Source organism: Poecilia latipinna, unplaced genomic scaffold (assembly GCF_001443285.1).
Source record: "Poecilia latipinna isolate Pla-1442-1.1 unplaced genomic scaffold, P_latipinna-1.0 Scaffold530, whole genome shotgun sequence".
Taxonomy (NCBI): Eukaryota; Metazoa; Chordata; class Actinopteri; order Cyprinodontiformes; family Poeciliidae; genus Poecilia; species Poecilia latipinna.
The window spans coordinates 58,768-85,054 of record NW_015113146.1 but is presented as its reverse complement, the minus strand read 5'-3'; the positions used below and the strand labels follow the sequence as shown (position 1 = coordinate 85,054).

The 26,287-nt window shown below is 38.9% G+C and overlaps 1 protein-coding gene across 4 annotated transcripts in view; it reads right to left on the bottom strand.

The window, feature by feature from the left end:
- Positions 1 to 23,426, bottom strand: part of shf (Src homology 2 domain containing F) — a 103,977-nt gene extending 80,551 nt beyond the window's left edge. For 2 of the 4 annotated variants that reach the window (XM_015040833.1, XM_015040832.1), the window contains exons 1-2: positions 22,603 to 23,426; positions 4,774 to 4,906 (exon numbers count right to left, since the gene is read on the bottom strand). In XM_015040833.1, coding sequence (XP_014896319.1) covers positions 4,774 to 4,906; positions 22,603 to 23,037 — 568 coding nt within the window. In that variant the 5' untranslated portion in view covers positions 23,038 to 23,426. The remainder of the gene's footprint in view (positions 1 to 4,773; positions 4,907 to 22,602) is intronic. The other 2 variants (XM_015040831.1, XM_015040834.1) reach the window with 1 other exon arrangement.
- Between the last annotated feature and the right edge of the window lie 2,861 nt (positions 23,427 to 26,287).

Genomic DNA, 26,287 nt, shown 5'->3' with positions numbered 1-26,287 from the left:
GTAAGAAATAAACAACAATGCAAAGCATTACATTATTGACCTATGTTCAAATTTAAACAAAACCTATAAAAGATACAAGCAGAAAATGCATTAAAATTCATGCCAATGCACCAGGGAGTAAAAAACAAACTGACTCACATTGATAGAGCGATAGCCATTGTAATAGCTGGCACGTGTGGACATGACAAACATTCGAGAAACATTCTGGAAACACACACGCTGGGAACATTGTTACGACAGGGCAGCTGAGCACATGTCTTCACATAACTGAAGGTGGTGTGTTGAGCACTGGCCAGCAGCCGGTGTGTGTGTGTGTATTTTCCGGCTCCTATGTGGGGGTGTAGATGAGGTGCGGCTGGCTTTTTCAGGTTAAGGAAGTTGTGACATGCCCCTCCAACAGACCCATTAATCAGTAGCCTCAAAAGAGAAGTGGAGAATACAACACAGACACACACAGGCGTCAGCAATGGTCAATTCAGCCATTTCATACACACACAGTCACCAACAAATTCCCAGTAATGTGTGCCAACAAACACAAACACACGGACAGCGGGAATACTCACTCTGTTATGTAAACGGCTTTGGCACTCTGTGCCTCAGGCCTTACATGCCACACCTTCCACTATGTAGTAGTGTTTGACTTTGTGTGTTTAAGGTGTGAATGCTCTATAATCAGGAAATAATTTTATAGGCTCAAAGAGACACCTTCAGTTTTCACAGAATCTCTACAGAAAAACTTTTAAAAACTTCATCCATTATGTTTAGTATTGGTAGATTAAAAAAAACATTACTTTTAAGATGAAGTAAGAGTGCTAAAGGAGCAAGCAGGATGAAGTGCAGAATTAAGGCTCCCACATACTCAGGTGGATACAGTTCGTATTCTGTGAGCCACACAAACTGTGTGCCTGAGTATATGGGGGACTTCACTGTTAGGGGAAGGAATCAGTGCACCTCATATCTTGATATATCCTTAGGATATATCCTATAGGATCAATGACATATGGTCATTGCAGGTACCATAATAGAGTAAAGTAATTCTGCAATACATGAAAAGTTTCCAGACAGAATATAACTCAGTACACAACTAACTAGAAATAAACACCAATTAAGGATGGGCAGGTATGGCTTTTTAACAGTAGTAACTAAAAATACGATACTTCATGATTTCTAGCAATATCAAAAATATCAGACTAATATTTTATTTAAAATGAAAACCAGAAATTCATCCTAAAGCTGCAAAAATATTTTTACATTTATCATTAGCTATGATAATGTTAACTTAAATGGCTATTCATTATTATTTTGGTTTTGAGACTTAAGTATAGAAGAAGCTGATGCCAAATACAGTATACGTTTTCAAGAAACCTTGTTGATTAGAATTTTAAAACATGCTTTTTTAATGTTAGCTGGTTTCTTAGTCAGGTTGTCTGCTAAGGTAGCCAGGGTGCTGTCAGATATGCTGCATGTTGTTTGCCAACCTTAACTTTAATAAAAGCTAATAAAGACGAGGGGTTGCAATCCTATTCCCAAAGCATGACTGTACACAGCAACCAGAAAATTGTCCTAACAGAAAGATTTGTCTTTCTGGTAATGGAGGGGAATGTGTTACAGGTTTCTTCCATTCAGCTGATAACCAGTTTACAAGAAACTAGGTTAGAGTAGAACATTATAGTGGGTTGGACACTATAACTTTTTAAAACCTCGGTTAAAGCCATTTTAAAAAGTTAAATGCTAGGGCTTCAGCAGAGGTGATCTTTGAAAATAATGTCTCTTTTCAGCATTCTTTGAACAGCATCTAAATTCCAATACTTGGAGGAAAAGCATGGAGTAGAGTCACTGCTCCTCTGCATTGAAAGAGGTGAGAAACAGAGAAGTGGTTCAATTATTTGAAGTGTTTGAGGGTTTTTTTTCTAGCTTTTCCCACTAAGAGGGGATAAAAAATTCATTAGTGAGAGTATATGGCCCCTCTTGGCTGTGAATGTTTTGGCATCTCTCAAAATGAGCAGCAGAGTCACTCTGGAGAGGGACGTCTTTGCTTCCTGTCTGGACCTGTTATATCTGCAGCCCATTCTTGAATTTGTGGAATATTAAAACATGGGGTTGGATATACGGAAGTCATAAAATAAAAAATATGAACATAACACAAAAAATAACTCAGTCAGTGTTGGTGAACATACAGTGAAACCAATATAGATCTTCAACCATATTGTGAATATATCCTAGATATATGCATGTGCCTCTAAGCAATGTATTTGATTTTGTCGCACGCAAACATGAAACCTAATGGCAGTCTGTGAAATCAGCCTTATTTAAATCGTATCTATGATTAACTGGGAACATGTTTTTATAGGAAGCACACCTCTGAGTTTTAGGATTTGAGAAAATTAGGAGTCTGTTTTATGAGCCAAGATGCATTTTTATGTCTAATAGGTGGTGTAAATCAATGTGTCAGTAGCTAAATTATTCAAAAGTTGCTTTTACAGCTATAAATAAAGACATTTGTGTTAGGCTGACATGCTGTAGGTTTGGTCCCATCTGAAACCATCTGTGCATGACAGAACTGAGAAAAGAGTAAGACTGCAAGCATGGAAGAAAATGTAGTTATTGGTAAATTTATAGGTTGTTATAAGTAAATCAAAATACTATTGCAGCTGAGATGATGACAAATGAAATGAATGAAACAAAAGTGATAGAATTTCACAGTTAGAAATGCAAGGCCCTTCTTCGAACTACAGTTCTGTCATTTTCTCCTCTTGGCCGGACTGGTACATTGTCAGACTGAGAGATGCAGCAATTACCTTATATGCCCATAGTCAGTATGTTGATGCATTGCTAGAGGCACCCGACCTTGAAAAGTGGGAGAAAGTGAAAGTGACTGACCCTCATTATACTGGTCAGAAACCCTCAGGCAAGACACCCATAAATGCATCAGCAGGGCTAAATGGGGTAAATGGCATTGGTGGGAGAGTTTTGTGGAGAACTTTTGCTGTGAGTGTTTATGTCCATTTCATAAAAGCCGGGAAGGTAGCACTAAAAGAGCATATATTAAAGTTTTCCATTAAGCAGCGAACAATACAGGAATTACTAGAGCTATAATTCAGAAGGATAAAAGTCTTGTTTAATGGTCGTCAGTTGCACACCTGTGAGTTTTTTATTCCCTGGTAATTTCTTTGTAGGTGAAGATGATAAACTGCCCTCATATTTCCAACTATAACATTAATGTCCAATTTTATTTAGCCTTTACTTATCTGTTCTTTGAATCTCTTTTTTAGATTGAATCCACATGGAACGTGAAACAATACAGTACCAGCTTTACAGAAAACAAAGTCCTACTAAAAGCATGCACTTGGCAAAAGAAAATATGTGTACCTGAGGTTTTTTAAAGACAGAAAAGGTTGTAGTCTTGAACTGGTGAGTTAATCAGATCAAACAGAGAGCAACTGCCAGATAAGGAGTTTTCTCAACACATCAAAACATTCCAAGTTCAATTTATAAAGCTACAAAAACCGTGGCGTGAGCCTAAGAGTTGATGGATACCACAAAAGCCTTGTTCAGACTACTTCTTTACAGCTTCCTCATTCTAAGAGCAGCAATAAATCCTGTTTTTGTACTTGTGCTGAGGCAGTGATTCGGCCAGAGGTCAAACCACTGAGACAGATGAAAACAGGAGATTGTCTGTAGGCCCATTAAAAAGAACATTGCTGAGGATTGCCAAAAGGTTTCTGTTTGCAGCAAAATCAGTAGTGTTATGGTAAAAGGTTACTGTTATATGTTATGACTATGTCAGGAAACACCCAAGCTTTGATATATTTGATATCTTGTGGTAAATTGCGACCAACCTAACATCTGACATTCATGCCAGCCTCTTTTGTAACATTCCTGACTGCTTATGAGAGGAAAACATCAGGTCCATTTTTGATTTGCTGCTCATTTTTCTTCTTTCTGCATTTTCTTGTTCTTTGTCAGTGTCACACTCATTCACAGTGGGGAATGTGGTTTAGCTAAATTCTTACGTTAGCATAAAGCTATTGTTATCGAAGAAAGGGAGACTTCCTGGAAATCTCAGCAAGTGCACACATTCCACTGATCAAATTAAAACAGGATGCATAAGTTAAACTCTTAAAGTTCCTGCCTTTGAAAATGTTCCAACATGGTTTGTGACACACAACTCCTTTCTGCACTGCTGCACCTGTCATGTAAAATGACATGGAGAAATCTGAGCTTTTGCATTAATTCACATGACCAATCCACTCTGAATAATAATCAGTTTTACACAAATAGTGCTGCAAAAAAGTATGACCCACTGATATTTAGCAGTCTGGAATCAGTTCCAATGCCACCAAAAATTTTGAGACTTTAGCAAATCACAGTAAGAACCAAGACCCACAAATGGACAAAACATGAAATAGTAGTGAACCTTCAAAGAGAGGTCAGTCTACAAATATTACTCGGACTCAAACATGTGATCACAAAATAGCCCAGAACAACAATTTAAGCAAAAATGAAGGCTTCCGAGTGGCTTGAATAAAGGTTGAAATGGAGTGCCACTTTTTAATACTCAAAAACCACCCAATGCAAGTGATTTTTCTTTTTTTACATAAGGTGGTTTGAATAGCCTTTTTTTTATTGTTTGATGATCTGAAATGCAAAGACATTTGAAAGGGACATATCTTTTTCACTACAGGGCACAATACATAAAAAACCAGTAAGTAAGTAACAGAGAGCTGAGAGACCACAGAGCTCGAAATGGAAACAATCAAAGTCGAACTTCACCTGCCATCATCTTCTGGGCCTCATATGGCTCCATGTAACCATCGTTTTCAGTTGCAACTTTTTCAGTTGTGGTCTGAGCACCACCAGCCTGCTCTGCATCGAACGGGTCGGCGTAGTCTTCGAGGATAATCAGCTGTGTGAGACAAAGAAAGAAGAAAAGTAAGATTAGGACAAGCGTCAGAGAGGGACAGCTCTGGCTCAAGACGGGAACTGGGGACATCCACTGAGACAAGCCAGGAAATAAAGGGAGAAATGCATAAATAATAGCGAACCTCTGTATGCCTCAGCACAAAGCCACAATGCCTCAGCTTATAGCCTCAAATCACGCTCTCCGCTACTGCTGGTCTGCCTAATTATACAATATCCCAGTGACAGGACTACATTTTATACGTGGAAGACGGAAGACCACAACTGCTCAACTTTCATAAGCGAAACACTATGGCAGATTTATGCCAAGCTTGCAGTGAGCCACAGCTAATTGCAGTCCTGCTCTTTTGCTGAGTTTTTGAGCAATGGATAGCAATTAAGTGGACGTCCTGAGACCCAGAAATACAGCTCAAAGCTTTGGGGAATGGAGTAGGACCATGACAATGGTGCCTTAGGGGGGCATTTGTTTTCTTGAGATGTCAGTTTCATTTGAGAGGAACAATATGCCATTTCAAAGTCATAGCTGTACCTTCTGTGGTCTTAGCCACTGGTTTTAATGAGGGCTAGCAGCAGTTTAGACATCTTATAGAGAAACAAATGTTCTTTCGGTTCCAATCAAGACCAAACATGGAAAAATTTAAAATGCCAAAATTTTATTCAGTTTGAAAGCATGTAAAAAACTAAAGGTTAAAACCACTGCGCAAAATAAGAAAACAACAAAACAAGTGTGAGACAATAAAAATGACTGGCACTACACCCAATGACTCATGCATAACAGGAAGGGATTTGGTTTCATTACAAACAAGCTCCTCAGTCATCTGCTGGATGAGGCAGAGAAGGGAGGACTGGAGGAGGGCCGAGCGTTGTGCCCACCAAGCAGCTCCTCCACAAAGCCAGATTTTCTTAGAGACTATATCCAAAGTTGCAAAATAAAAAACACACTCCCAAACACCCAACCACCAGGAGGCCACCCAACTAAACCATGTCAATAAAGTTGTAACTGAGAAAGTCATTCCAAATTACAGACTTTGTAATGACTTTTAGCTAAAGACACATGTTGAAAAATTTCCAAGAGTTAAATGTCAGAAAGTTCACTGGGGGATATTCTATAAGCTGCTTAGTGACAAAGTAGTCCTGGCAGGTATGTTTCTGCACTGATCATCTCAACTATACACGGATTAAGCAATAACAACAGAGGAAGTCGGTACAGTGGATGTGTTCTTAGCAGCAACTGTGTGTTAAATCCGTTTCCCTCTCCATCTGTTCAGAGGGGAAAATAAAAATCACTTTTCTGCCACAGCATAATTACGGGTTGCTAGAATGTTTTACTTCTTCTTATTCAGGGAAAAAAATCAAATACATTTCCTGCATTTGTTTTGATCTGCATAAAATAAACATATTTTACTCACAAGTTTAATTAAAATCCAGTCGGTCATATAAGACAAATCTTCACAGCCCAAGAAAACCGAGTAATTATGCATTTCTGGAACACTTGTCCTTTGATCCAGCAGCTTATTGCAAGAAATCTCAACCAATAATAATCATATCCTGTTATATCTAATCAAATATGGCAGTAATGATTTCAAAGATAAAGAGAAATGGACACTCGCTGTCAGATCTTGATTTTTACATCCCCTAAGCAATGCTTTACCATAAAATTATTCATTATAAGAGAAGTGAACTAACAATTTAGCTGCCAACTAAACTAATAAAATTTTAGCTTGATCAATAAGGCTTGCTGACCGATGGATTGGTCAGAAAATTGAATGTCTGATATCTTTGTTTAGACATGTCTACAGTTTATAAAGGATAGTCTGAGATAGAACCAGACTTTCAGCAGATAGCAGGAAGGCTAAAAAAGTAAAGCAAAGTTATTCTCTTTTTCCATTTGAGCTCTCAGCTTCCATCTGTCATGGAAAATGCAGGAATAGCAACACAGTTGAGGTTAGGAATTATAATCTCCAGACACTTTTTTGAGGTGCATACAATTTCTCCCAGAAGAGGGAGCATGGATCTAGGAATGACATCACATATGAGTTGAGTGCATTCAAACTGCAAGTCATTACACAACTGGGATATCCTAACATTGTAGTGCTAATTCCAAGAAGCAAACAATAAACAATCAGGATTAGAAGCAGAGGTTGGGCAGAGCTATGTGCTGCTGGTTTGATAGTGGTTCACACTTGCAACTTTCAGTATATTTTATAAGGATGAAAGCCATACTGGATAATGAACTCAAAATGTCTGACATTCCCAGTCAGAATTTTGACGCCAGGAATGAGACTGGATGCTAAAGACATATGAAAATGCGAATACAATAGTTTTTCATACTATTAAAAACCTACTACTACTGCTACAGTGACTGTTTTCTCAAACAAGAAACCCGATGTCAACTCTACTTAAAGGTAAATAATGACCATCCATAGCAGGGGGGCTAGACAAATATATTTTGAATGCCATTTTTATATTTTCTTGCATTATGACTCTTAAAGACATCAGATTTCCAATATGGATTTTTGCCCAAAGTCAAAGTTTTACAAAAGTTCAAAAAATTATATTTGATGAATCTCTGGAGTGAACACATTGGAATAATTAAGTATTTAAGCATTTTTTTATACAATGCCTTAAAAAAGAAAATAGAGGTACACACAAACAGCTAATTGAAAGAAACTGCCTTTCAAAGCTTAACATAGTTCACAGCCCTCAAATAAAGTAGCTCAAGACTATTTTTCACAATTATGACCTAAAAAAGTCTTGCTTTTATTGATTTACACTGGCAGATTTCCCTGTGTGTAATTCATATCATCAGATCTTGTTGAATATTTTCCCATTTTAATCTTTAACAGCGCTCATTCCTTGAACTCAACCACCTTACTGTACCTTCGTCGCGGACCAGTGGATGTTTTGGTCATGCTTCAGGAAATAATGGAAATAACTTATTGAGTAATGCACTCCAAAAGCATGACATCATCGTTTTGCCTTTCCTGTTGACATAATCTAGGAAACATCCAGGGCGAGTGATGAAAACTCCTGATAGCAGTACACCAACAGATTCAATGCAGTCGAAGACAAAAGTACTACACAAAATTAACATTCGAAACACACACTGCACCTTTCTTTTGTTAAGCTTTGGTTTGCATTGCAGCAGTTTTTCTTTAAAAAATAAAAAAAGACACATACCCCTTTGAGTCCATACAAATTATCCTTTCTAAAACAGCTAAAGTGTTATGGGTCTGGTTATAGAAAAACAGAACAAGCAAAAGTCGTTTGTGATTGCTATAAACTTCTAAAAATACTGAAGTAGATGTTGAATCATGTTAAAATCATGCAATATTTAATCAGTCACTTTTCAGCGCCAATCAGAGTCGATTTCAGTGATATGAGCATCTTTAATTTATATTTTTTGTGGCACAAACATGCATGTAAGCGATTTTTAAAAACAAAAGTGGTCTCTGTTAGTCCTGGATTTAAATCCTGAAGATTTTAGGTAAAACTCTACTGAGGCACCACCATCACCTGCAGCCCCGTCCGTAAAGGAGGCGCTTAATATTTCTAAATTGTTCCAATGACTCCTTCCTGTCCCACCACAGTGATGACTCCTCAACAGAAGGAGAAGTATTGGCTTGAGAGGAGAGGGGTGTTAGAGAACGGCAGCAGTGCCTGGGGGAACACCATCTGCCTTGTGGTATGCCAGGGTGTGTCAGGACTGCAGCCAAGCCACACTTGTCATGAAAGTAAAATTCTACCCGTCAGCACTGTGCTGCCTCCATATATCAGACCTTTGCTGAGCTGTGATGTAAGTCCACATGAATCTCATAAAGACACCTGACAGGCTTAGGGCATATCCCTGTGGCAGCTGGGTCCTTAGCTAGTCCGCAAGATGAAGAGAGAAAGGGCCCACTTAATTACTGGATTTGGTAGCTCAGATCCTGGCTGACTTTGACTTATACCTGCCGTGGCTCAGGCGGCTCACAAGGCAAGCAGTGAGAAAAAAAAAAAGACTTCTTGAAAAGCACTGCGGCTCCCTGACCTCAAATCGGTGGGAACAGAGGGAAGAGCATTAACAAAGGAGGGGGACTGTGGCAGGCACCTGCCACTTTGGCTCAGTGTTCGGATGACACAAGAGCTTCTAGGATTACACTTTCATTCAGTGCAGGTCCTCCATTAGAAGCGGTGAAAATGTGAGCACCAGTTCTCTTGCTGCACCCTTGGGTTCAGAGAGCTCATCAGATAATCAAGGACAAAAAGAATAAAAGTTTCATAAACCACATTAGATGAAATTTGAGTACAGAGATTGAATTTTTTTATTTTTTATTGTTTTATTTTTTTTTGTGGTTTTTAAACAGAAAGTGGTCTGCTGCTTCTTGAGTAACATATCCAGTGTGGTCAAATTAACCACAATAATCAATAAAAAAAAGTATGCTTATGATTTTACTCCAAACCCAGCAAACCAAAACTCTACTAACCAACAGGGAAAATTAACAGTATAGAGCTTTTCTTTTGATAGATAAATGCAATCAGATCATGGTCTCAATGTCATGACTAGTCCTGTAAGTATTGGCTGCATCAGGGGCTAGTCAAGGTTGAAAACCCTCTGAGACTGCTGCCAGAAAAGTCAGCAGGCTGTAGAAAGAGAAGGGAGGGGAAGAAAAAGGACTGACGTGTGTGATTTATGCCTCACGCCACAAGGGATTTTAGTCACTGATAACCTAATACACCTCAGTGCTTAGCAGCTCAATTGCATTATGGCATTTCAAAAGCTTTTTTTGTTGTTGCTATTGCTCTTTTGTTCTTCGGTGTGACACAAAAGGAAAGCATGCCTCCATTGTGAGGAAAGACAGCCATTGCAGAGGAGATAGGGAGGGAGGGAAGAGGAGACAATGGGTAAGGAGATGCTATTATTTTCAGCAGAACACAGTCGCAGAACAGACTGACATGTATGAAGTATGTTTACGCCTGTTGGGTTGAGGGACAAAAGTCGAATGTGCCTCATTGATGGCTCCTCTATTCTCTGCTTGTCGGGATGAATGCAGTGTGTGCAGTCATGCTGAGATAACTTTGCCATTTTCTTAAAAGAACATACTGGCAAGAAACACACCCTCGAGGCACTTTAAGATGAGAATGCTCAAAGCTTCTATGTTGACATAACACTGTTTCCAACACTAAGATGGCTTCATGTTTGTAAGAAGCAAGCACAAATCTGGTTACAATTCATTCAGGACCCCTTGTGAGGACTGAGCCCTGCTGGCTTCTGCATCTCCCACACAGATTAGGCAGATGGAAAACTGGCTTTGCCTCTTGGGGAGAGGCAATGCAGGAGTACATTTCCCACAATACAGCTTTGACATTAATGAAACTTTATTGAAATGTTTTCCTGCGAAACACAGTTGCAACAAGAGCATTCTGGGCTCTCTGGGAGATGCAAAGAGTGATGTGGCTCCTGTAAAGGCCTACTTAGGAGTCTGGAGAGGTAACTAATCAAATTAATATATATGCTGTAGAGGCGTTGCTTTGCAGTGCATCGAAAGCCACTGGTGAGGACCACAGCAGGGATAAACTGTCTACAGTCCTCTGCAAAAGTATCCATTGCCCTTCCACTTTTTCACATTACAAATCACAACTTCAGTGTGTTTGATTTGGTATTTCAGTTGTAAACCAGCAAAAAGTAGCAAATAATTAAGTACAATAAAAATGACAAAACATTTCAAACATTTTTTTTTTTTTTAATGTGAAGACTGCGGAATATCTTTGTATTTAGCACCTTTAATCTGCTACGCCTAAATTAAATCCAGTGCAACCAGCCACCCTTATAAGTCCTATAATGACTAAATAGAGTCAACCTCTACATGTAATTTGACACAGATGTTCTGTGAAAGCCTGAGAAGTTTATTAGAGAACATTAGAGAACAAACTGCATTGCAAACAAAAAAGGCAACAGCAGCAGCAGACAAGCTAGGGATACATTTATGAAGAAATTTAACAAGGTTATGTTATAATCCGAGCTCTTAATATTTCAGAAGTCACCATTCAATCCATCATGTGAAGATGGAAACAGTATGGTGCAACTGTTTCTCTGTTAACTCAACACTGCATAAAAAAAAAAAACGATAATTTTATATGAACCAGACTAAAGACTTCTCCACACCTTAAGTAATTTAAGTAACACTGAAAACGTCTTTTCACACATCAATGTGCTCTACCATCAGTTTTGCACATGTTCCCCACTGAGACATCTGCACTGCGGGTATCACCTTATTTACTGCATCCCTGTCTCCTTTTAGGACTCACGCCACATAAAATGCTGGTTCTTCTAATCTCTGCCCTTTTCCAGATGAAGCAGCACTCACAAGCCACCAGAGTGAACCAGGTTCTTTAGAGTGTTTCGGCTCATGTTGATCACAGTTGGCACGGGAATACTTCAAGATGCCGTGATAACTACTGATACAAATCCCTATAGTGTAGTCTGTCTGAGTGTGTATGCAGAAATTAGTCTACTGAGAAATAAAGGAGTGGAAGCATGCTACACTACTATAAGTACAACCACTGTGCAATTTAAACCAATTAAGCAGCCTTTAGTTCCACGTGGTGCTGCTAAGTCAATATACACTTCTAAAAACATGTAAATGTAATTATTGACAGAATAAAATGGCTTGTGTTAGTTGTGAGTACTCAGTGTTTCGATCAGTTCAAATTAAGACTCGTGAACCCGCAAGCCGCTGAAGCCTTCCAGAAACTCAGGAAGTTAAGGGAGGCTTTCAGAAGGTTAAAAATAGCAGCTGCCTGTCATTTTCTATTGTTAGTATGACAGCTGTCTTCCCTCTTCTGTTCTTATTAATGAAATCATTTCTGCTGCACATTTTCCCAGGTAAACTGGTGTAGATAAAGTATGCAGTCCATTACATGTTCTCACTAAAATCAACTTTGTCAGACAGGCAAAGTTAAATCCACTTTACGAAGTGATTTGAGTGTATGCAGTGCTTAGACTTTCGTTTTTAACCAGTTCTTTGATAACAGGTTGGGCATTTGCTGTGTAATTTGAGTGTTAAAGCATTATTTACAGGTTTAAACATGTTAAAAAATAATTCAGAATTGAACAGAGTTCCCCATCTACTAATGGTTTCATGATTCTTTGTTAGAAAACTTCTACCAACTAATCTCTGTACAAATTAATTTTAAATCAGTAAATGTTATTGTCTCATCATTTTAAAAGCCAGAAGCCAGAAGAAAAGTCTGTCTTCCCCATAATTTTTCCAGGAGAAATGTCACAGTCTCACAAGATGCAATCATACTTTAAATTAGACCCAACAAAACAAATATTGAGATGTACCAATAAGGCATTTCCATGCAAACACAGATTTATGTTTTTCTTCAAAGTCCGATTCTCTGATATACAATGTTGACAGAATCAGAATATTTTTCCTAATGACTCGAACAAAAACAAAAATGCAACAGGTTATTTATTCATTGCACTGTAAGTTTAATTAGATGGTGCAATAGAATTAACATATATGTTATTCATAGAATGGACAATTTAAAATTCGGAATAACTCCAACAATTATGTGGTCCATAAACCTATCAAAGAGTTGAGAACTGAAAATGTTTTTTATGAAGTTTTTAGTTTTGTAAAAATATAGGGGAACAATTTCTTGCATCAAGATTGATAATCTAATAGATAATCTAAATCCTTTATGTTCTGTTATCAGTCAAAGAACTTGCAGGGCTTTTTTATTGTTATTTATTTTAATGTTTAATTACTGGAAGAAAACTAGGTTTGTTTACATGCATGAGTCAGTATGTGTTTTGTTAAGATTGGTGATCTTGTAGAAATAATCTATAAAGAAATATGAAATCAATGTCAACTAGGAAATTCCTGACAAATGCATTTATTGTTTTAAGATGAAATACAGAAAAAAAAATTCACGCCACAAATAAAACTATACCCAGGGTACTTGAGCAAAGTCAGAAAATGTCAAATTTTTATCAACAGAGTGCCTCAAACAAACAGTCAGCTAAGCTACACTCCCCTCTCCTTTACTTCTAGCAAATATAAGCAGTATGTAACTTTGGCTTTCACACTTTAAAAAATGCTAAATGTGCACCCTCCCTCTTGATAAATTCCTATTCTGCCTGCTCACGTCTCCTGAAGAACGAATGCATCTTTTGTTAAAGCACCCAAGGCAGCGAAGCACAAAAAGCACCTCAACTTGTCCCAGCGGACCTCATTCATGGAAACGAAATCCGCATTGCCACTTAAGACCTCCAGTGGAGAGAAAAGAGGAGCCCATAGGTTGCACACTATGAAGGTCCTCTTAATATGCGACAGATATTCAAGATTAAGTACTTGACGACACGCTTGGCAAAATCCAATTTCCTTTCTCTGTCCCCGTCCCAGTGTGATAGATTTATTGGCAGTGTTTTCTACATACAGTTAGTGGTGCGACTCAAGAGTTGAAAATAATTCAGGTGTCACGGTGGAATGTTGGAATTTTATAAAATATAGTAATCCTCTTTACGTGTGCACGAGTGATTTGTTCATACTGTTACTGCACCAATTTCAGTCTTCTCTTTGGTCAAAGTCATGATAAATATATGTTATTATATATATATATATATATATATATATATATATATATATATATATATATATATATGTATATATATATATATATTAAGGAAAACTGGGGTAGACTAAAAAAAAAAAAAATCAAAACTGCATGATGCCATACAGCAATCAAAAATATTCACACCCACACCCAAGACATTGCCGTGATGGGACAATATTTTTAAATTCTTTGTGCCAAATTCTGACCCTACCATCTGAAATCAAGACTCATTCAACCAGGCAACAATTTTCCGGTTCAATTTTGTCCAAATTTACTGAGCCAGTGCCAAATTATAGCTGCTGTGTCCTGTTCTTAGCTGAGAGGAGTGGCACCAGGTGTGATGTTCTGCTTCTGAAGTCCATTTGTTTCAACATTTGGTATTTGTGCATTCAAAAATGCCATCCTGCATTTTGAGTTTAATTTAATTACTTTTTTTTAAATCACTCTGAAAATACCCTACCCATTTTTCTCTGATATCAACAAGGTATTTTCATCTACACAATTGCAGCTCACTTGACAACTTTTCTTTTTCAGTCTATTCTGTAGAAACCCAAGAAATAGTTGTGTGTGAAATCACCGGCAGATCATCAGTTTCCATGCACAAACCAGCCTGTCTGGCACCAACAACCATGTTCAAAGTCACTTAAGTTTCCTTTCTTCCTCATTCTGATTCTGGGTTGTGAGGTTCAACAATTCATCTTTACTACATCTAGACAGCTGAAGGCTCTCACTGGTTGCTGTGAATTAATTGGCTAATTGTTCACAGTTTGTGTTACAAGCATAACTAGTAAAATGACCATTGAAAGTCTATGGATCACAATCGAAGCAAATGAAACATTATTATTGACTCCCCAAAGGCTTAATTAAATTTAACTTTAGACCATAAGAGATGTCAGAAAATTTTAGAATGTAATACAGCCTTGTACAAACCAGCTTCTTGTGCTATGCTTTGCTTTGTACAGAAAGTCTGGACCCCCGGCTATTGAGAAAAAATTGCTTTCTGGAGCCGTTGACTCTGTCAAAGTTTCACATTTTATCCAATCGCTAACGCTATGAAGCTTACCAGAAATTGTGTGTGTTGTAAAGACCCATCCTCCACTGCAAAGAGAGAAGTGCCGAGCCGATCGAGATGACTGTTAATGTTAATTCAATATTTGGAAGCATGGTAAACACAGTGTCGATGGCTTCTTTCATTTCCACCGCTGCCACTGCTAAAACTACAGGCAGACAGCAAAGATAAAACGGCCCAGAAAATTGACGTCATCATTCAGACTTTCTCCTTCTGTTCGCTGATTGGCCCGGTTGAAATTTTCTTGGAGAACTCCACTTCAATGGGAGAAAGCCCAGATGTAGCAGTGAAGGGAGATGACAATCGAGCAGAATTGCATAAGAAGGCAATCACCAGGCTAAACAATACTTAGTGTTGTAAACAAATACTATGTTATGCATTTTCAGAGTTGATTTTATCCTTCATTCAACTCACGAGAAAGGAATCCAAAGCCTGTTGCTACTTGGAAAAAAAAAAAAAAAAACTTTCATTGATAAATCCTTACCATCTTTGGAAGGGATAAATATTTTTGACTCCAAGTATGGACTGTTGACATGCAATTCACTCCCATTTGATTCTTACATAACAGTGTACCACCACAAACAACACAACCGTTTATCTTCCATAACAGAAAAACTGACAAGATTAGGATAGCAGAACTGCATGAAACAATGTGGTGAGGTCCACTGGGAGCAAAGCTTTGATTTTGGTCTCTCTTCACAGAGGAGGGAGGAAAAGAAGCCACAGTTTGTCCGTAAACAAAGCTGGAGGTTTTGTGATGCTATGCGAGGACGGCTGTGACTCTGAAGCCTTGGATAACCTCTCTGCCAACGATCCAGTGGGATCGCTGCACGTTGTGAACGCCGAAAATGTGCAAGAACAGGGTGGAGCCCCACAGGGCTGCCATTGCTACGTGGCTGACCACTCACCTCTCTGGACAGAATAACAAAAGTTGAGTGAAGATACAGAAAGTACTATGATGGACAAGTTCTCGGAGTGCCGCCAACTATAACTGTTTCTTACAGCCGGACACGTCAAGTCAAAACAGCCGGGAGAATTAACTTTGCTTTTATTTCAGCATTCAAGCATCAACCTGAAAATCCGGCCTACACAAAGGGGCAAGCACAGACTTGTCAAGCTAAAGAAGGGAATGTCACCAAGCTGTAAACACTTCCTGTCAGGAAAGGAGCACTTCCTTAATCCTAGAGATACCAAATAATACAAAACAAGACAGTGGTTTGCAAGCTCTTCCCATATCAGCATAATCCGATAACATAAGACAATAAAATCCTAAAGAATTATGATGTGTGGGGAAAAAAGCACAGAGAGGGGATTAATAATTTGTTATTCACTTCCACTCATTTCCAGTTAATCCCAGTCCTGCTGTGAAGCCCAGAAGGTGGTTGACTTCTCTGTGGGCATTCAGATCACAGGTCAGAACTCTCTGAACACAGAAGTCTGACCGCCTCCTACAGTGTGTCACAAAAACAACGGCCTGTAGTTAATCAGAAGGCGAATAGCAAACCAGCCACTATCTGCATGACCTCAACATCATAGCGTCTTCTGATGTAAACAGACCCATTCATTTACAACTCAGTGAGTTTAGATTTTTATTTATTTATTTTTTTTTTTTTTTTGCAAAAGGAAGCTTTTAGCTTCTTGCAGATCTGTTCCTTGGGTCTCATATGGCAGGCAAGCGTATGCATTTCTCTTTAATCTGTGGGAGACGATCTGCCTGCAGACCAGGGCTCCCTCGTTCTACACTCAGCTGCACACACTGTCATTAAACAAAACAGAGCCATGTGTCTACAACTCCCCAGCGGCCAGAGCTGCAGCACAAGTCTGAGGGCTAATTGTGACCTGGTGGAGTCATGTGACTGATGTTCAGGCCCAAAGTTAGAAAAAGAAAATTGAGCAACACAAACACAAGCAGACTCCACTGGGACTCTTTAAACTGGAAAGAAGGCTTGCAGATGGAGAGAGGAAAGAAAATAAGCAAACAATGGCTAAAGGCCATCTTTTCCCAGAGCTATAACTTTGCTCCACTTGAGGTGGTTGGTAGTAAAACCTAAACCATGACTTGTTATTATCCTCATTTACTGCATAGGATTACACTGCCAAGATGCTAATGTAATAGGATACCAAAATGTCATCTTAGTAAAAAGAATCAGTTCTGCCATGTATCCTTCCCATTGACAGAACTTGTCAATCTGTAAGTAAGAAGCTGCCTGGTTGAGCTTTATCATTTCCTTTATTTCAGAACTCCCTTCATGTTCAAGTAAGGAATGCATAGAAATGCTCTTTTGTCAATAAACACAAAGCAAAAGAAGGACTTTGAACATATGATATGCTTGTCATGAAAACTAATCAAGATTAATTTCAAAGAGTTTCTCAGAATCAGGATAGCTCAGGAAATACTCTGCATTCTTTAATGACTCAAGAGTCAAGATGTAAATTAATACTTCATTTCATGGCAACAGTAACACTGTCTAAATGGGACAACACTGAGGTAAGGTAGCCATAGCAACCCACACTTACTCTCACAACTGATAATTAATCAAATAATTACTTTCTTGCTTAAAGATGTTAGTCTCATGCTGATTATGAAAAACAACAGCTGCAAGGTCCAAAAACGCACACAACAGCTTTCACACAAATCTGTTGATTACTTGAACCTCGGCTTAAAGCTGTCAAAGCATTGGAAATTACTTAAAAACATGACTTTTCCACTTCAGCTGTTGCTATACATTTCCACAGGGTTTTACTTAATCAGTTTTGCCTAATTCAACATGCTTTGATTGCTGTTGAAACTGTTTGGGAATATGAAGGAGGGTTGTGATGAGCCGTAACCCAATTCAGCCTGTTATTAATCTGACCAGTCAAATAAAATTTTCATGACTTGCAAAAATGTATTTCCAGCCCCTCAACTTTTCCACATTTTTTTCACGTTACAACCTAAAACTTAAAGACATTTTATTAAGATTCCAATTGATAGACAAACACAAAATTGATGATGGATCATCTGATATACCACTAAAGGCTTACCTTCCACGAGAACAATGGTGGAAGGTTGTTCTGGTGGAAGAATAAGGAAGTTGTTCTTCCAGAACAACAATGCAATGGGATAGAGAGAAGCATCCTAGAGTTAGAATGGTGCAGTCAATGTCTATACCCGAATCCAAATGACAATCTGTGACAAAACTTAAAACAAATGTTCACCGGCTCTCAATCTGCTCCTGCAGAACCTGAAGTATTGTGTGTAGACGCAAAAAGCTGGTGGAGACATACTGCAAAAACCTTACATCTGTATTTGCAGGGGAAGGTGGTTACAACGACTTCTTGACTCCAGCGGTGCTGAATGTGCACGTCATACTTTCCAGGCTATTATATCCAATTTCCTTGTACTCTACTATTATGCGCTACTTTGCATTGGCCCATCATACAAAATCCAAGTAAAACATTGAAGTTTGTGGTTGCAACATGACAAAACATGAAAAAGTTCAAAGGTTTGAATGCTGTATCTAGGTGAATGAATCTCAAAGAGTCTGATGTTTTGAGCTGTTGCGTAGTTTTGTGAAGAGAAGGACTTTCCCAGAGCCAGGTAATATTGACGTTTGTGCTGAATGTGTCTCCTGTCTGTGGAGAAGATAAGTATGTGAACGGCCAGTGGGATGCACTCATAAAAATCCACTGGTGTCTCGAGTAACAAGGCTGAAAAGCAGAGCAAAGGCTTTCGGGATGAGAGGAAATGATGCTGAGCAGTTTAGCCAAGCTCAGAAGGCAGTGGAATCTGTCAAGCATGCTCAGTCTGCTCCTGGTAATTGGAAGTTGGTGGATGGTACATTTGGTAGTAAACTACTTCATATTCTGGTGCACTCAAAGTGATCGATACTTTTTATATTTGCTTATTCATCTGAAAAAATCTTCCGTGGCTACATAAAACTACAGGTAATCCAAGTAATATTTGAATGTACATTTTTATGTTGAGGAAAAATATCCATCAAAGACATCTGTATATTTTGCAACCGAGTAACAACAATGTTTAAACCTTTCCAATTGAAGAGCTTCTCTTCAGACATATTACATATGCATCCATATTGGTTGGGCTGCAGAATCGATTTTCTGAGCACGCAATAAGCATTATATATATATATATATATATTACACATTTTCTAAAACATGGATGCTAAAACTCAATCCAACTGAGAAGTTTTGTTTTTGCCTCTGTAGTGATGATAAATGCAACACAATATACAGTAATTAGTTATTGTTTGACCCAAGACTTACTCTTTGTCTTATAGACAAAATTTTAACAGGCATTACTATCTGATGCATAATAATCATCATAATCGCCCCTCAGAGAGTCGGGTCCAACACGTTTCCACGTAGATAAATCTACAGGCTGGTAGAGCTGTGAGCGTTGGAGGCTGCCAAACACAAGTTTCCCAGGTGAACAAACAGATAGCAACGATAGCGTGAGGTGTTTCACGGGGAAGCAGCAGCCTGTCAGTCAGCTTCACCCGACTGCCTGTTTACACATTTGTCGAACAGAGCCCGTCATCACTTTGGGGCGTCCTTGAGAGGAGTTAGTTTAGCGTTGAGTGGAGCGATGAGCTGGGAGATGAGGCCTTTAATTAGTTTCCAGGCAGGATGATAATTGATCATCTCTCTCAGCTAACTCTACCATGAAGGGCTCAGCGTAATTAAAAACAAAACAAATCACAATTTCCTGTAAACTCTAAACTGTGAGCGAAGGCAATGTGCATCAAAGTTTTACAGAGAAAGGAAAGCGAGAACAGGAATCATAAAAATCTAAAAAACAAGAAAATAATCAGATTTTAGTGTTTGAGCTTAGTTCTTTACCTAGCTTTTCTTTCTTCTGGAGTCTGCTGAATAGAAATGGACTCAGAAAATTCCCTTGATGCTGCTATTGGCACTTCAGGCATTAGGTAAGCAGTGATATAATTAGCATTCATGAGTCAAGTAATTAAAACATCAATGCAACCGAGCAGTGCTGTTAAGACACTCGTGCTCTCTGCTCAGTCAGAAGTCAGTGTTAAACCTTTTCAGTCAGAAGATGGACAGGTGCATTTATGAGCAGGCACGCGTGGCTGTTTGTGAGAAGCTGTGCCAGAATCCATCTAGAAATAACCAGAGATGCACCAAACTAAAAGCCAAAGGTCACTGATGTGAAAACATAATCAGATTTTTTCCATTAATTGATCCATATTATTAAAACTAGAAAATTCCTCAATTTTTTATTTATGTACTGCAAACTCCAGCAACAATAAAGTTGAATTTGTAGCTCAGACCTTGGAGAAAAAAAGAAATCAATATTGGCACAGAGACAACTAATCAGTGCATCCCTAAAATTAACAAATGCTGAAAAAGGTACAATGAAGAGTACTTCAACATTAGGCAGAAAGGGAACACTAAATATTTTCAGCCCTTTAACGCCAATCTGAAGAATTAGAGGACAGGAAAAAAAACACGGCAAACAGCTCATCCTCCTACATAGATTGTTGGAACATGTGTATAGGAAGGAGTATGATCCTTTATTCTCATGCTTTTAATTTATTGTCACCTGAAGAGTTTATCTAGCATACATTTAAAAACAATTACCTTCACTAGCAGAGTGGAAGAAAAAACATTCAGCTCCCACACAACCTAATCCACAAAAAACTTAAGGTTGTGCAGCTATGAAGGAACACAGATTTATCTAGTATCTGTATTTCACCCGAGTTTCCACCCTGAATCATGAAAAATAAACATAAACCATGCCACCAAAGTACTTACACACATACTCAGACACACATTTAAAATGATATGACAGCCTGTCTCGATACATAGACTTTATGCAACTATCCTACCGTTTTTAAGCTCAACATATCTGCGAAAGTTGTCCCCAATTTTAAAGGAATATTTGACCATTTCTATAGGAAAACATGTTTGAGGTCAGTCACTGATGATAGACAAAATGTGTCTCTCAGGCTTTGCTCTTAGTTTATGTTTGCACAGCAGACCAATGTCCAATGTTTTGGTCCATATCACAACTGTCTAAACAAACCAATGCCAATTTTTCACTGGAACTGTGTGAAAACATAGCACAAGGTATAATGTCTCCTCCACCAAACTTTAAACATGACACAAAGCAATCAAACAAATACATTTGAACCCGACTCATCTATTTGATTATCACTATATCATATCATCACTTATTTAGAATCCAATGGCAGCATGCAGCTGCATCCAACACTCTGCTTTGCACTAGGCAATGTAAGGTGATTCATTCTATAAAGATTTCTACATGATCCTTGAGGAAATCTAAAGACCAAACAAGGTTTAGAGATCTTGAGCTACTGAATCAGCATATGATTCCAACAACAAACACAAATTCACCGATTTTAGAGTTACAGTTGTTGGCAACAGTAGGTACATGAATTCGATAACTTAAAGGGGTGGTTTATATATTTTGCCAATAGTTTTGTAATAAGGTATATTGATCTGCAACGGCACCATATTCATCCAACCTTCCTTTTCTCCACACACACCCAAAACCCACCAGCTGTCAGTACTGGTTTAGCTTGGCCATAACATCATGACATCAAGCTCTTACTATTCCATCAACTGCCTGTCAGTGTCAGCCATGTGCGCTCATGATGAGAGACACATTCGAAGTGCTAACGCATCAGAATCCCTGACTTCAGAAAGCGCTGATAAACATGAGACAACCATCATCTCTTTCATCGGCCTGAGGAGGTGAAGTGAAAAATAAAAGTATGTTTTGGATAACATTTTACTATGTTAAAATTAAACCTGTGCATGTTGAAATTGAAAAGTAAAACCAGTTGGGTGGCAGTGTCTGAAAACAAAATGTTATGACTGACTGGATGATTCCTTTAGGCTTTCATTTGCATTATAGGTTTGCAACCTATAATTCCTCGCTTTTATCACAATGTGTCATCAAACCACTGTTGGGGAAGTAAAAATCTCAGTCTTCCTTAATACAACATCCTTACGACAGCCTGCAGACATTGTGAAATATAAATAAAAGCACTGAACGAAAACCAACTGCAAAGTTGCCACATGTCACAAGACAGGTGCAAAAGCAAAACAAACACAGAGGAGTAAGTAACATGAAGGTGAAAGCGAGGGGGACCACGAAACATTTCAGCACTCAGTCGTGACTGAAGCATGATCTGAGGGCTGCCGGGTGTGCATATTCACAGGGATGTGCTTTCATCTCCGCTGATAAGCAATACAAACACAGAAAAGCATTCCTCAGATGGATCACTCTCAGTAATTCAGCAAATCGTGAAGCTCGCTGACGCCAAACATCTCTGCAGCCTTCAAGACTTGAACCCAGAACATGGATTCCTGGGAATCCAGAGATGACAGCTGTGCTCCAAGGCATAGCCGGCATATCTTCCCCCTGTTTCCACCTTGCTGAGGGCATGTTTGAATCGTTTGTGAGGGGTTTGGTGAAGGGTTTGAGGTGCTTCAAAGCACCATGCACATAAAGAGGATCAAACTAAAGTCATATAACCTAACATTTACAAACTCTTCCCAAAGCAGAAGAGATCATCTCGGTGAACACTAAGGTGGACTGATGAACCCGGACTGAAATTTGGGGGATTTAGATGCAGTTGTGATGTTTTCAATTTGTTCAGTTTCAAAACATAGAGAAATGCAGATTTTTTTCCCCTCTCCATCAAATGTGTAGCTGTAGAGTTGTGTAATATATGACAGCACTCCCTGCAGGGCAGGTTGGATATTAGACCGGGGCTGATGGCGCAACTCATGCTGCTGTGTGGCTGTGATAACAAGTTCTGCCAGTTGTAATTTCTAACAGGAGTTGGGCAAGTGCCTCTAAAACACACCACGTTTTCTTTTTAATAAAGAGCCGTTTTATGAAAACCATAGCCTACTTTGGACAGAGAAAATAAGACTTGCATTATTTTTTCTAACTAGATCAACAAAAAAGGTAAAATATTAATAATAAAAAGTTGCTAAAACCAAACTTCCCCCACCTTTTCCTTGTTGTCTTGTTCCAACGGAGGTGAAGAAGTGGGAGACTTAACGCTCCCCACAGCTACGGCTTGGGTGACTGTGACACCCCCGCCTGGAGCTGGGCTGCTCTTTTCGATAGTTTCCACCTTAATAAGTCGGTGCTTCGGTGACACAAATTTGTTATCCGACGGGACCACAGTGTTCAAGCTCGAACCGAAAGAAATATTTCCACCCGGAGTGTACGGGTCTTCGAAGTCCAAGTCCTTTTGTAGTCTGTAAGCAGTGAGGATGTCCGGCTGAGCTGGACTTGGAAAAGTAGCCCCGGTGCCAGTTTGCTGGAAGCCAGGCGCTCCGGGCACACCGGTGTGACAGTGTCTGTAGTCCGGTTTTGGTGGCGCCGGAGGGGGTGCTTTGGTAGTTTTGAATCCTAGGTGCTCCTTGAACCACTTGGCCATACTGCCAGTTCATCGCTCTGAAGTCAATGAATGTAGTTTCAGCTTCACCGTTTCCGCCAGCGCAGCCCGAATAAAGTAGGGGGTCCTCGGGTCACGCGCGGCCAGCCGACCAGGTTCAGAGCGTGTCGCAGGTCTCGTGGCGGACCGAGGAAAGAGTGCGCGGGCGCCACCGGGACTTTTCTGATCTGCCCCGCCGCAACTCTGTCACTGTCACACTCGCACACAGCCACGCATACACACGCACACGCACGCAGCTGTTGCCCTGACCGCTCGGCTCCGAACCACGTCAGTTTTCCCAGACTACGCAACACGGGAGCGCTTGTGCAAGAGGAACGTCTCCACAACCTGTCCTCCTCTCCACCATACCTGAGAACACTCACTGCCACCTACTGGACTTTGGAAACTGCGCTTGCTCGCTGTGGACCTTAAACAGTCACAGCAGCATGCACAGATTTATCAGCTGAAACCTCATTTTACCACTTGCTCCCTTAACAATACCTTCTGAAAGAGTTGGGCGTCCCGAATGCTTTTGTGAAGTGAGAGCAAACCAAGGAGGAACAACTTTCTAGTCTTTAACAGTAAATATTTTTTTCAGAGACACTTGGAATTAAAGATAATTTAAATTTCCTTCGGGATCAATGAAGTATTTCTGAATTTGAATTAAATTGCATTGAATAAGGAGCTGTACTTTATTCAAAAATGTAAATAATGGCACAATATCCAATGATATGTAATGTCCTTATGCATATGCGTACTCTTAATCAAAAATTATTTTTACAGTTATTTTAAAAAGTAAAATGTTTAACTACAATAATAATTGTAAGTTTATGCGTACTTGTGTATTTTTCAAATATAATTCTATTTATGTAAAATAAGCAAATAAATAACTTTTCTTCTTTTTAACAAAATGCATCCCATTTCTTGACCAACATTCCTCTATCCTGCTTTGTTTGGGTGTGCAAAATGTTTTTCTGAAAACTGGAAAAGGACAAAGGGAATTGACTTTCTAGCTCTTAAAAATGTAACAAATGAGGGGAAAAAAGCTGTACTTGCAAATCTCAATATTTCATAAGTTAAAAACCACTGAAAAGTTTAAGTATTTCAGTACCGTATTTTCCGGACTATAAGGCGCACCTAAAAGCCTTAAATTTTCTCAAAAATCAGCAGTGTGCCTTATAATCTGGTGCGCCTTGTAGTCTGGAAAATATGGTATATTGCATTTGGAATCACTAATAAACACAGCTCAGATATTCAGTTCAATTCAGTTTATTTACATCACGCAGATTCACAATAAACATTGTCTCAAGGCACTTTGCAAAACAAAATCCTATTTATACACAGAAATATGTAGTAATTTCAGTCTAATTATACAGAAATATTCGAAGTCAATTCCATACATTCCAATTTGATCCCAGTTATAAACCAATGTTGTCAGATTTATTTCATTATAAGTACTGGTAAAAAAAAGTTTCTCACAACTAAAACCCAATCGATCATAACAAGTCATTAACTTTTCACCGCTCCCAGTGAAAAGCATGATCCCCTTTTACTGGAAAGCAACCCCAGACTTGTTCAGTCTTAATGGCCTTCAACTGTGAGGTTTGAGAAAATAGAAACTCAGAAAGCACAGATACACTGATCGTGAAGTAGTTTTGATATTAAATGCAAAGCAAAGAGTAAATGGCAGGAGTAGTTCTTTTAAGGGCTTTATCTAGGAGTGCTGAAAAGATAAGCTTTGAGCCAAAAGTTAAATCTATGGGATGGAGAAAGCACTATGAAATGGGCTTCAGCCTAGTTTGAGATAAAAGGTAAAAAGGCAATTTTTTTCTAGAAATATAGTCTACCTTTTATATTCACAAAAGTAATGCCAGCAAGTATTTAAAAGCTTCTTTCCTCACATCCTCAGAAGCTTACCTTCAACAGGACTCAAGGGTAAAGTGTCCTTTGCTTATTCTCAGTACTCTTATGTCCAGATGGCTTCAGCAGCATGTTTTAATTACAAATTGCATTGCAAATGATGAGTGGAGAGGATGCTGAAGTCTGTATTAACATTGGGTACAGCCCTCACAAAGGCCATTATGCAAATAGATGAGGTAAATTGTTTAAAACACCAGCTTCAGAAAACATTGTTCCCCAAGGTGTCTTTCAATACTTTCAGTGGATATGACCATTGGTTCATTTGCTTGACACTAATTGTCTTAACAATGAGCAATGAATGAAAAAAAAAAAAATCACATCTCTTCTCCCATAGACGAACTGGAGCAACAGTCTGTATTAACAAGAGTCAAGGTTGCAGCTCAGCAGGGTTTTATGAAGCAATGCTTCTTTTTAATATCACCACAGACAGCCTTGAGCAAGTCACAGTGCACAGATCAGAGTTTACCCATGGCTGGCCCTGGAGAGAAACAACTCCATGCTCTGAAGATCAACACAAAATCTATTATTTCTCCTTTTTTTTCCAGTGGTATATTAAACTGCTGTACTTTGGGTAGAAACAAAAACTTTACCGATGTACTTTTACTTTTCATAAGTCATTAAGCACAACAACATATTTTGTTCACTAGTATCTCAGGCATAAAAGAGTTGACAGATACAAAAATTGCTTTTCGTGTTCCTCATCCCGATGTGCTTTCACCCTTATTTGATGTGCTATAAATGAGTCTCGCACTGTAGCGAATCTCTGGTTGGGTGAAGAAGGTGTGTCATTTATGTTACTTGGCATGACACAAATTCCCTATCTTTTGTTGAGCTGCCACAATTGTGTTCACCTGTTCCCTCCAGCTGCCATGGCTGATACCCTTTAAAATGCAAATCCTTTAATCTAGCACCTTATAGGCAACAAGTGCAACCTTTCAAAACCCACGCAGCAAGCATTTGTTTGTTGGGAGAAATTTCTGCGTAGGGATTCTCCTGAACTTGTCACACCTAAAATGCGCCAGAGGTGTTAGCAGTCTATCAACTCAAACACCCTGACCCAGTTGAAAAATGTCTGTTGGCATGCAGGAGCTGAATCATGATCACCATATACAATATTTGTGTTTCATTAAACACCCTCAGTTGTTTATTTTCTTTCTTCTATTGTGAACAGAAACCTATCTGCATACTCTTTCCCTTGTATGCTGCCAGCTGGGAGTACACTGTGAACACTAAGTAGCAGCTACTGCTGTACCTTGCAAAAGCTGACAAAAAAAAAAAAAAAAAAAAAAAAAAAACACAACTGTCAAAAAAAAAAAAAAGGATCCGGGATTTT